The 12,973-nt window shown below is 41.1% G+C and overlaps 1 protein-coding gene across 1 annotated transcript in view; it reads right to left on the minus strand.

Moving 5' to 3' along the window:
- The window catches only part of LOC139368344 (phosphatidylinositol 3,4,5-trisphosphate-dependent Rac exchanger 1 protein-like), a 141,272-nt gene that overhangs the window by 80,432 nt on the left and 47,867 nt on the right, over window positions 1-12,973 (minus strand). Inside the window, exon 6 of the mRNA XM_071107108.1 lies at window positions 4,770-4,931. Coding sequence (XP_070963209.1) covers window positions 4,770-4,931 — 162 coding nt within the window. The remainder of the gene's footprint in view (window positions 1-4,769; window positions 4,932-12,973) is intronic.

The following is a 12,973-nucleotide window of genomic DNA, read 5'->3' on the forward strand; positions in this document are numbered from 1 at the left end:
TACTTTGTGTATGACAAGTAATTTCTTCAACAATTGTTTACAGACAGATAATTTCACTTAGAAATTCACTGTATCACAATTCCAGTGGATAGGAAGTTTACACACACTAAGTTGACTGTGCCTTTAAAAAGCATGGAAAATGTTTTAAAAAATGATGTCATGGCTTTAGAAGCTTCCGATAGGCTAATTGACATAATTTGAGTCAATTGGAGGTGTACCTGTGGATGTATTTCAAGGCCTACCTTCAAACTCGGTGCATCTTTCCATGACTTCATGTGAAAATCAAAAGAAAAATCAGCCAAGACCTCAGAATTTTTTTTGTAGACCTCCATAAGTCTGGTTCATCCTTGGGAACAATTTCCAAACGCCTGAAGGTACCACGTTCATCTGTACAAAGAATAGTACGCAAGTATAAACACCATGGGACCACGCAGCTGTCATACCACTCAGGAAGGAGACACGTTCTGTCTCCTAGAGATTAACGTACTTTGGTACGAAAAGTGCAAATAAATCCCAGAACAACAGTAAAGGACCTTGTGAAGATACTGGAGGACACAGGTACAAGAGTGTCTATATCCACAGTAAAACGAGTCCTATATCGACATAACCTGAAAGGCCGCTCAGCAAGGAAGAAGCCACTGCTTCCAAAACCGCCATACAAAAAGCCAGACTAGGGTTTGCAACTGAACTTGGGGACGAAAATTTTACTTTTTGGAGAAATGTCCTCTGGTCTGATGAAACAGAAATAGAACTGTTTGGCCAGAATGACCATCGTTATGGTAGGAGGAAAAAGGGGGAGGCTTGCAAGCTGAAGAACACCATCCCAACCGTGAAGCACGGGGGTGGCAGCATCATGTTGTGGGGGTGCTTTGCTGCAGCAGGGACGGGTGCACTTCAAAATAGATGGCATCATGAGGATGTACAATTATGTGGATATATTGAAGCAACATCTCAAGACATCAGTCAGGAAGTTAATGCTTGGTCGCAAATGGGTCTTCCAAATGGTCAATGACCCCAGGCATACTTCCAAAGTTGTGGCAAAATGGCTTAAGGACAACAAAGTCAAGGTATTCGAGCGGCCATCACAAAGCCCTGACCTCAATCCTATAGAACATTTGTGGGCAGAACTGAAAAAGCATGTGCGAGCAAGGAGGCCTACAAAGCCTACACCAGCTCTGTCAAGAGGATTGGGCCAAAATTCACCCAACTTGTTGTGGGAAGCTTGTGGAAGGCTACCCGAAACGTTTGACCCAGGTTAAACAATTTAAAGGCAATGCTACCAAATACTAATTGAGTGTATGTAAACTTCTGACCCACTGGGAATGTGATGAAATAAATAAAAGTTGAAAGAAATCACTCTACTAGTATTCTGATATTTCACATTCTTAAAATAAAGTGGTGATCCTAACTGACCTAAAACTGGGAATTGTTACTAGGATTAAATGTCAGGAATTGTGAAAAACTGATTTTAAATGTAATTGGCTAAGGTGCATGTAAACCACCGACTTCAACTGAATGTATACATGCATGTGGCATAATGTATTTACAGTTTTATTCATGTTTTCAAGTACTGCTGACAAATAATGCCTTCTGATTCTTGCATAGATTGTATTGATTCCTATGGTGTGTGTAAAATACTTTTCTGAAAGTTGTACTGATTATAATGAGCTAATGCTAAGCTATTTGCCAGCTATGTGTGGCGCCATGTTTGTTGACATTACATAATGCATTCTGGGTATCACCTAAACGTCTGCTTGACCAAAGATGTTGTAATGGAGCTTAAGGAATGGTTCACTCATCTTTCGTGTAAACTTCCGGAAGTGAATGAAGGGAAGGTAGCTGACACACCTCCTTCAACATGCACACCGCAAACAGACCAAACTCATCTAGTCTCCTCTCTCTTTGGTTGACACAAAAAACAAACAGAGGCGCACACAAACTACCCCATCGTCGGATTACTTTTGTCTTATAGAAAGTTTTTTACTCAATTATTTGGATCAATGGTGAGCTCACCCGTAATGTGACGAATTATAAATAGTAATTGCTATTAGCTAATTCATATTGTAGTTTCTATCAGCCGGGAGTTAGCTAACTATGACCACTTGTGTTACGTCAATCTTTCCTCAGTTAGCACTAGGACTAATGTAGCCTACATTTTCCGGTTCTGACGATTGTGTTATGCTGTCGCTACTTCTGTGAATGTCTGAACATTGCATCCAAAAATAAACTGGTCACATTCAGGACATAACTTTTTAAGGACTGTTCTTGTGCAAAAGGTTTCTGTGAAAAAACAGTGTGGCTAGCTCACATGCTGACTGTTGCGTCCATCAAAACTGGACGTTCTAAATAAGCATTCTAATCACACCGGTTTGAGCGTAGCTGCAGGGATAACAGTAGAATGATCACACCTGTTTGTTGGTATGTGTGAAAACGTTAAGTGCGAAAAACACTTCTGTTTGTGTTGCTTCTTATGGAAAACAAACCAGTCTCACGGTTTCACAGGAAATAAAACCTTGGTGGCCTTTCAATGTCAAAGTTGAACGGCCGAAAATCGACCAACAAGGAGTCTTGTCAAACTAAACGGGAAAAACTGTTCGCTTAGCATGTCTCTCAAACCGCATTTCAGGCGCGTCTGAATACCTGGCTATTTCACTTGTCCTTCTTTAAGCCACCCACACGTTTTCAATTGAGAGATTCAACTTGTTTCATAACTCATTATCATTCAGGCTACATATTAAAGTCTCTCTGATTAGCTTTGTAGCTTTAGAAGCTGGATAACATCATCCAGTATGTGCTAAATGCTCTAATATGACTTGGTATGTGGCCAATTAACCTTTGACAACTTAGTTGAACTTTAGGTCCATTCATCACAATTTAGTCATTAGATGTGACATTTGTAAGTCAGTATTTTTAGGGTTATACACTACTACAAAATGTAAACAAGAAAGCTAAAGGAATTTTCAAAGGTTGACCAATGGGATTTCAGCTGTGACGTTAATTACGTATGGGGGTGCATGTGAAATTGCACCCTAAGGGCCCTGGTCGAAAGTAGTGCACTATATAGGGCCCCCATACTCAACTGGAAGACCGGAATGGTACCCAGAATGGGATCAATATGGACAGCAGGTTCCAAAATGTATTTATTTAGTCAGGCTTCAAACCCTGGTATCATATAAACAAACATAAGACATGGAAGACTGCGTAGAACTGCAGGAAATGAGCTTAAAAAGCAAAATTGTGGGAAATTAGCTTTGTGCATTTTTTATGTTCTCTCCACCAACAAGAGGTGTGTGAACAGTTTCGGGTCGAGTGGGTTGCGAGGTGGGGGTTTGTTACTACGATGATAAATTACATTATCCATCCGGACCTTTGGCACCTAGGAAATGTGTGCGACAGGACCTTCTCAAATAGTACTTGGGTACCCCTTGATATAGGGAATAGTGCACAAAAATAAGTGCCATTTCAGGTCAGATGGATTCCAACCAGCCTAGCAGACATAAGGTTTCGCCAGATCAATCCAATTCCATGTTTAACTGGGCAGAAAGCCAGGTGGTGGATGGAGGGATAGTGGGGGCTGTCTGTCTATCAGGGCAACGGTAATGCGGCTGGGCCTTGATTCCGCACTACTACATTCCCATTATGAGTGGAGACGTAATTAAACTGGAACATGGGGGAGTGGAGAAAGTAGAACTAATGGGCTAAAGATGGAGTGCTTACAGGGAGCAAGGAAGGGCAGTGCCTTTCATGAGACTGTGATACGCAAGAGTGTAGACGGCAACTCTATGTCCCGTTACTCGTTCATCCTAATACTGCTAGGGGTCAATGCAAACTGATATGAGAGAACCAATCGCAAACGCAGATGTCCAACTGCCCCCACGTCAGTAGGTAGAATTGAATTAGAGACATTGGAGGAAAAAAACGACAATCACATTCCTATATCAACACAACACATTGATCTGTGGAAGGGACCGCAATGACATCGTGACATTGGGCAGGGTGCCTGTTGGCCTTCCCTTGGCTCTTGAGCGAGTGGATTGTCCTCTCGGGGGCCGAGGGGAGTCAGGAGACATGGGCTCTGTTGTGGAGGGTGAGGGATGTGTGAAAAAAATCACTGGGCACCCCACTCCACTCCACTCCCAAGCCCTATCCATGCACTGTGCACGCTGGTGATTTGGGAGGCTGGAGGAGCGTTTTACCTTCACGGAAAATGAAATGGTGCTCAGTGGACTCTCGAAAACTGGCCAAAGCTTTTTAGCAACAGCCGTGACAGAGTGGGGATGGGGTCAATGAGGTGGACAGTGTGTGCGTGTGTACAGTATACGTGTGTGAGAGATCGAGCTAGAAAGAGAGTGGGGAAAATCCAATGACAAAACTCCAAACTCAGAGCTTCCCTTTTCCATCCCTTTCAGGTCACATGTCCCATTTCTATAAAAAAGGAGAACCTTGCCCTTTTCTCTCTCTCTCTCAAACCATCTTCATCTGACTCTCATCCATCTTCATCTCAGACCTCTCAATCTCTCCTCACCTCCCACCCCTCTCTCGCTCTCATCCTTCTCATTTTTATATTACACCTCCTTTCTCTCTTTTCACCTTTTCATGTCCCTCTCACCCTTCTATCACCCCTCATCCTTTTGGAACGCTTCTCTCCCCCCTTTTCTCACCTTCGAGCACTGTTCTCTGCCCTCACTCCCATCCGCTCTACCTCCACCAATGGTGATCTTTAGGGTGCATCCTAGCGCCATGGCCTAAAATAGGATAGTATCCCTCACCTCCCAGCCCTCGATGTGCGACTGTAGCTGCTCCAGGGCCTCCAGTTTCTCCATCTGCCTCTTGGTCTCGTTGATGTTGGAGCACACTGCCTTCATGGCCTGCAGGGCCTCCTCGACCGCAGGGTAGTCCGAGTGCTTCTTGGGCGTCCGCTTCAGCAGCTCCTAGTGGGGGGAGAGAGAGTAGGGAATAAAGACCATAAGGGGATGATGGCAAAGAGTCAAAATGTCTTCAGTAGTACTACAGTACATAAACAGTATTTGAAAATGTTTCAGATATCATCCAGCGCACCAGGGCTGTTAAGCACCATGCTCATTATGTGGAAGTTGAATGTAGAAGTTGAAAAAGAGAGAAGTTGGACTTGGGGTGGAAAATGGCGATCATAAATAGTCCTCAACTGGCAGCTTCATGAAATCGTACCGGCAAAACAACAGTCTCAACGTCAACAGTGAAGAGGCGACTCCGGGATGCTGGCCTTCTAGACAAAGATCCTCTGTCCGGTGTCTTTTGCCCACCTTAATCTTTTCTTTTTATTGGCCAGTCTGAGATATGGCTTTTTCTTTGCAACTCTGCCTAGAAGGCCAGAATCCCGGAGTCGCCTCTTCACTGTTGACGTTGAGACTGGTGTTTTGTGGGTACTATTTAATGGGGTGGCAGGTAGCCTAGTGATTAGAGTGTTGGGCCAGTGACTGAAAGGTTGCTAGATCGAATCCCGGAGCTGACAAGCTAAAAAATCTGTTCAGGGGCAGAACTGTTCTTAGGCTGTCATTGTAAATAAGAATTTGTTCTTAACTGACTTGCCTGGTTAAATAAAGGTTAAATAATATAAATAAAAATTAAGGTGCCAGTTGAGGACTTGTGAGGCGTCTGTTTCTCAAACTAGACACTCTAATGTACTTGTCCTGTTGCTCAGTTGTGCACCAGGGCCTCCCACGTCTCTTTCTATTCTGGTTAGGTTAGTTTGTGTTGTGAAGGGAGTAGTACACATTGTATGAGATCTTCAGTTTCTTGGCAATTTCTCAAGGAATAGCCTTCATTTCTCAGAACAAGAATAGACTGACGAGTTACAGAAGAAAGGTCTTTGTTTCTGGCTATTTTGAGCCTGTAATCAAACCCACAAATGCTGATGCTCCAGATACTCAACTAGTCTACAGAAGGCAAGTTTTATTGTTTCTTTAATCAGAACAACAGTTTTCAGCTGTGCTAACATATTGCAAAATAGTTTCCTAATAATCAATTAGCCTTTTAAAATGATAAACTTGGATTAGCTAACACAACATGCCAATGGAACACAGGAGTGATTGTTGCTGATAATGGGCCTCTGTACACCTATGTAGATATTCCTTTTTTAAAAACAATCTTCCGTTTCCAGCTACAATAGTCATTTACAACGTCTACAGTGTATTTCTGATCAATTTAATGTTATTTTAATGGACAACAAAAAATGTGCTTATCTTTAAAAAAAAAAGACATTTATAAAAGTGACCCCAAACTTTTGAACGGTAGTGTATATAAATGGAGGCAGGCAAATACCTTTTACTGAGCTGTGTAAATACAGATTGACAGGGGTGAGACAATTAATTTTAATTTCTCAATGTTATTTTGTTGTTTACAGGTCTACTATCATTCTGACCCTATGCAGCCAGGTCCCATCTACTATCCTTCTGACCCTATGTAGCCAGGTCCCATCTACTATCCCTTTGACCCTATGCAGCCAGGTCCCATCTACTATCCTTCTGACCCTATGCAGCCAGGTCCCATCTACTATCCTTCTGACCCTATGTAGCCAGGTCCCATCTACTATCCTTCTGACCCTATGTAGCCAGGTCCCATCTACTATCCTTCTGACCCTATGTAGCCAGGTCCCATCTACTATCCTTCTGACCCTATGTAGCCAGGTCCCATCTACTATCCTTCTGACCCTATGTAGCCAGGTCCCATCTACTATCCTTCTGACCCTATGTAGCCAGGTCCCATCTACTTTTTAACTCCTCGCAAGTGTGGCTTGTTTGGTGTCTGCTGTGAAGGAAAACCACAACAAGTCAACTACTTGATTGATGAAGGCAAGTCATCCAGCAAAGGCAGCAGCGCAGTCATTAACTACATGCACAATTTCTTCACCAACTAGGGAGTTGGGGAAACACGTGGACCCGAATTGTGATAACTGCGGTGGCCAAAACAAGAACAAGTTTGCACAAAGCTGACATCCTTCCTCCCAAAGATGGTGTGCCTGTACAAGCACCACCTGGACTGGACACAGCTAGACAAACTTACCTTTTTGAGAAGATCAGGGAGTTTTGTAACAAAGAGGCTATAGACGTCACATGCCCTGCACCAAAGTCAAAGGCAGGACAGAAACAGGATCTCCAAATATAGATTCCCCTGTTCATGCGTGGTTCAGAGGATCCAGTCATCAGCACTATCTGCAATGCCTCTATTCAAATGACTCTCCTAACACACATGCATACGTTGCTGCTACAATTTTTTTTACTACTGCTCAGCCACTTTACCCCTGATTGTATGCATATAACTACCTTGTCTATCACTGATATCGTTATTGATATCGTTCATGTACATACTGCATATTATTTTATTTATATTGACACTTTCTGATATTGCTACTCTGCAAGTAACCATTTGGCTGGTTACTGTTTATGTACTGTACATGTGCACCTCACTCAGGTTTCAACTCCGGTTGCATGAACTTATGTATGGACTACTATGTGAATGTACTGCTGTGAAGGCATTTGGGCAATGGTGTAAAGTACTACAGCAAAAATACTTTAAAGTACTACTTACGTATTTGTTGGGGGGTATCTGTACATTACTTTACTATTTATACTTTTGGCAACTTCACTTCACTACATTTCGAAATGAATAATGTCCTTTTCACTCATTTTCCCTGACACCCAAAGGTACTTGTTACATTTTGACAGGAAAATTGTCCAATTCACATACTTATCAAGAGAACATCCCTGGTCATCCCTACTGCATCTGATCTGGAAGACTCATTAAACACAAATGCTTTGTTTGTAAATTATGTCTGCGTGTTGGAGTGTGCCCCTGGCTATCCGTCAATAAAAAAATAAAGAAATTGAGCCGTCTGGTTTAATATAAGGAATTTGAGATAAGTATCAAAAGAAAAAGTATAAATTAAGTATCACAAGTAATTGTACTTAAGTATATTTAAAACAAAATACTTTTAGACTTTTACTCTAGTAGTATTTTACTGGGTGACTTTTACTTCAGTCATTTTCTATTAAGGTATCTTTACATTTACTTAACCTCTCTGCGCACCGATCCCATTAGCGTGATAAAATTCGACAACATATGGTGATCGCTACATAAATAGTCATATTAAACATTCATGAAAATACAAGTGTTTCACAAGTTTCGAAAGCCTAGAATCTTGCTAATCCAACTGCGTTGTCAGATTTAAGAAAGGATTTACTGCTAAAGAGTACGATGCGATTATCTGAGGATAGGGCCCCATAAAAATCAACTATTTCAATTAGCACAGGCGTAACAAAATGACAAACTGCAATAAAATTATTTGTTTACCTTTGACGATCTTCCTCTGTTTACAATCCCAATGCTCATTGTTACACAATGAATGGTCTTTTGTTTGATAAAATCCATTTTATAGCCTAACACGAAACATTTTGTGAACCGCTTGTGTCGTGAATTTCGTCTCATTCCATTTGACGACACATTTGATGTAAATACACACACTAAACGTGAATTTTCCAGTCATGTTTGGTTTCATTGCAATCAACTGGTTTGTTTGTAACACAACCAAACGTGATGGGTCATTTCGCGAGACGTATTGACTGAAAGAAACCGATTTGAAGACAACAAGTAATGACATCATTGTGCAACAATGATATGACCGCAGTTTCGTTGATTGACTGTATTTTAACCCAATGACCACTGATCGTCTTGAAACCTAGCTGGGTAGATAGCCAATGAGCTGAGGTAAACGACAATATGTAATGTTTATGTGTTGGAAGACCAACCCATGTAGTAAACTCTGGCGTAAAGAGGGTCATTCGCCATTGAAGTTTCATACCGGAAGGAGCAACGCATGTTACGCACAGTGTTGTTTTGGTAAAGCGCATTTTCAGCTGTTTATATATCAATCAGTATGGCGACTAAGTCAGGGAAAGCTAAATCTAAGTCTAGATATACAGATGTACACAGAATTTTAGAAGAAATTGATCGGGAAAGTGAGACAGAGATTGTTGTAGGACGATTCATTTAGCGATTCCCAAATGGATGAATATTTTTTGAACAGAGAGGACATCGTTTTGGACTGGTAAGTTCTTCTCATGCTAATGCCGTTGTTTGAAATTAATAATATAAAATAGTGATTTGTAAAAATATGAGTAGCAATATATAAAAATGTAATGTAATGAAATGTGAGATGCGTGTGTCTGCCGCCCCAACCCACCCCCACATTAAATAGCCTATTTGAGGCTGTTGAGGGGAGGACAGGCCCACAACAATGGCCAAAGTGAAATGGAGACAGTAGATACAGCTGGTCTGTTGTAATATAATAAAGACAGTAGATCTAGCTGGTCTGTCATAATATAAATGAGACAGTAGATCTAGCAGGTCTATAATAATATATTCAACCTTATGTTCCCTGTACTCATATATATATGTGTGTTTATTATACCTGTCGATACAGGGCTCATATGTGAAACTATTCTAACTGAATATTTTCACAATGACACTGACTCCGAATGGGAGCCCCCAGTGCCAAGGTGTCCATCCCCCACTGAAGCTGGTTCATTCAGCTCCTGTCACAAGTGGGGTTCATCTGCCCAAATGTATTTCTGCAGGCATGGATGTGCCTCAGGGCCAAAAGGGCACAGCATGGAGGCGTCGCTGTGTTCTTTGCAAAATTAAGTCCCCCATCACCTGCATCACATGCTTGGTGACCCTCTGCTTTACAGCAGAAAAAGACTGCTATGGCACCTGGAATCAGCAGCACAACATTGTGTAGAGGTCTGAGGGTCTTCCAAATATTGAAAGTGTTATTTTGTAAATGTATATTAAAAAAATCATGTTTTTTCTCCATTGTTTGGGGGGGGGGGGTGGGGGGGGGGGGGGGGGGGGGGGGGTTAGAGTACCATTTTGGTATTTTGTATATAGTTATTCCATTCAAAATGTATAACTTCACCAATTTGGCCACTTGGGTACATTTGGGCTACTTGTGTGGGACACCTGGGTAACTTCATGATAAATGTCATGTAGCACACTCATTTTGGAAGTTATCATTCTGAAACTTTGCACAAGTACTGTTGCCCTCTTGTTTTTCACTTAAATTGTCCCCATCTGAATGTTTGTTCTGTCTTGTTCATTTTAAAGATACAACAATAAAAATGAAAAAATATATGTTTTTTTCATTGTATTATCTAAACCAGATCTATTGTGTTATATTATCCTACATTCAATTCACATTTACACAAACTTCAGAGTGTTTTCTTTCAAATGAGATTTGGGTCTTCAGGCAGAAATTGAAAAAAGTAGGGGGGGAAGCTGTAAGAGGTTAATGCATTTCTGTGATTATTTAGTTAGTTAGTAAATAAATGATTTGTGTATGGATGATTCATAGTTTAGGCTGGGTTCGTGCAGATAACCAACGATTTACGATGTTTGGAATGAGACTGACGTGAGGTAAAGAATAATGAATTAATAGAAGACTAATTAATCAGATATCAAATATCTGGAGAGTTCTATTCGGAAAATTTAAACTTTGTAATCTGAAGATTTTCCGTGGTGCCCCGACTTCCTAGTTAATTCAATTTACATGATTAGTTCAATCACGTAATAATAATTACAGAGAACTGATTTGATAAACTAAGTCTTTACCTTTAATGTGCCAAAGGCACGACAGCATAATCTAATATTTAGAAAATATATTTTTTTATCTGGACACTGTTTACCTAGAATTTTTCCTTATTGTAGGCTACTACCACTTTTAGTCTTAATCTTTACTACACTACTCACTGTTTAGCACATGACCTCACATGTGAATCCTTAAAGAGATGGGTGGGACTGGCTTAAGAGGGTGAACAATGCTGAATGGGTGTAGACAAAGGAGAGCTCACCAGTAGGTACCATACGTTCAAAGGCCCTTTTCTCAAAAGTGAGTTTACAAGTTTAACCAACATTCAAAGCAGAATTACTTTCCCATTGTTCCTCAAAAATGCAGTGTATAATATACCATTTTGTAGCTCTGATTCACTACTTTTTACTAATGTAAAAAAAAAAACATTTCCAATTTTGCTACATAAGACCGAATCCAGGTGGTGAGTCACATATACTAGATATGTGTAAACTTTGTTTTGATTTAGAATGGACCAATATCATGCACCTGTCTCAAAACAGAATAGCTGTATTTATTTTATACTCTTGTTGTAAAGAGAAGCAATGTGCTCAATATTAGGAAAGTTGAGAAATAAATATAGTATGCCTAGCCTATAGAAAGCTGATTCGATCCTCGTCTCTTTAATAGAGACCATCACTCTGTTTTCTTACAATTGCATAGCCTATAGAAATGTTGTGCAACATGAGTTCATGGGCTCTCATGAAGTGTTTGATTAGATTTTAGCATACATTTGCATTGATGTTAGAGTGATTAGAGGGACAATAGAGTGCTGAGTACCAGGCAGTTAACAAGTTTGGTAGGCTACTAATGACCAGCAGCATCATCAGAGCTTGGAGAAACCTAATGACTGTGCCGAAAATGGTCATATGAAATTTGACTGTCTTCATGACCACCGGTGTGGCGGTATATTACAGTCACCCGCAACAGCCCTAGTAATGCTTCCATATGCCTATTGACAACTGTGCACTTGAGGCTGGACTCTGATTTAGAGTGGGGGGGGCATGTTCAGATTTTCACATGATTCCATTGGGGGGAGGGGGGGGGGGGAGCAGTCCAGTTCCCTGGTGCTGAAATTGAGAAAACTCCCAGCTGAGTAAAAGCACTCAGTGCAAAGTTGCAGCGGGTTAGTTGGCTGATTGAGAGGGACACAAGTTAGAGCAGTCTGAGTATCTCCTCTACTGTATTACTGCCCTATCATTGTGAGTCTGAAACAGGCTCAGGTTGTTTTATATACACCAACGCAGCCGTCGGTTATGTTGGAGAGCAACAATCTTCTGAATAGCAGCCACATGCTTTTTAGTTGTTCTGCTGATGTCTGACAATGGCTTGGCATTTATAGTGTTCCAGGTGTTTCCAATTTGTACCAGATAAGATTCAGCTTGGGATAAACCGAATCTTGACAAAATGTTACAAATACATACAGTACCAGTCAAAAGTTTAGACACACATACTAAAAACGACAGTCCATCATTACCTTAAGACATGAAGGTTAGTCAATCTGGAAAAAGTCAAGAAATTTGAAAGTTTCTTCAAGTGCAGTCGCAAAAACTGAACACCAATAAGAAGGTCACCAATAAGAAGAAGAGACTTGCTTGGGCCAAGAAACATGAGCAATGGACAGGACATTAGACCGGTGGAAATCTGTCCTTTGGTGAGATTTTTAGTTCCAACCGCTGTGTCTTTGTGAGACGCAGAGTAGGTGAAGATGATCTCTACATGTGTGGTTCCCACCGTGAAGCATGGAGGTGGTGGTGTGATGGTGCTTTGCTGGTGACACTGTCAGTGATTTATTTAGAATTCAAAGCATATTTAACCAGCATGGATACCACAGCATTCTGCAGCGATACATCAACCCATCTGGTTTGCGCTTAGTGGACTATCATTTGTTTTTCCAACAGCACAATGGCCCAACACACCTCCAGGCTGTGTAAGGGCTTTTTGACCAATAAAGAGTGATGGGTGCTGCATAAGATGACCTGGCTACCACAATCACTCGACCTCAACCCAATTGAGATGGTGTGGGATGATTTGAACTGCAGAGTGAAGGAAAAGCAGCCAACAAGTGCTCAGCATATGTGGGAACTCCAGCTGGAAAAGCATTCCAGGTGAAGCTGGTGGAGAGAATGCCAAGAGTGGGCAAAACTGTCAATCAAGGCAAAGGCTGGCTACTTTGAAATATAAAATATATTTGTTTAGCACTTTCGGTTACTAGATGATTCCATATGTGTTATTTCATAGTTTTGTTGTCTTCACTATTATTCCACAATGTAGAAATTTATACACCCTTGAATGAGTAGGTGTCCAAACTTT

Source organism: Oncorhynchus clarkii, chromosome 16, assembly GCF_045791955.1.
Source record: "Oncorhynchus clarkii lewisi isolate Uvic-CL-2024 chromosome 16, UVic_Ocla_1.0, whole genome shotgun sequence".
NCBI lineage: Eukaryota > Metazoa > Chordata > Actinopteri > Salmoniformes > Salmonidae > Oncorhynchus > Oncorhynchus clarkii.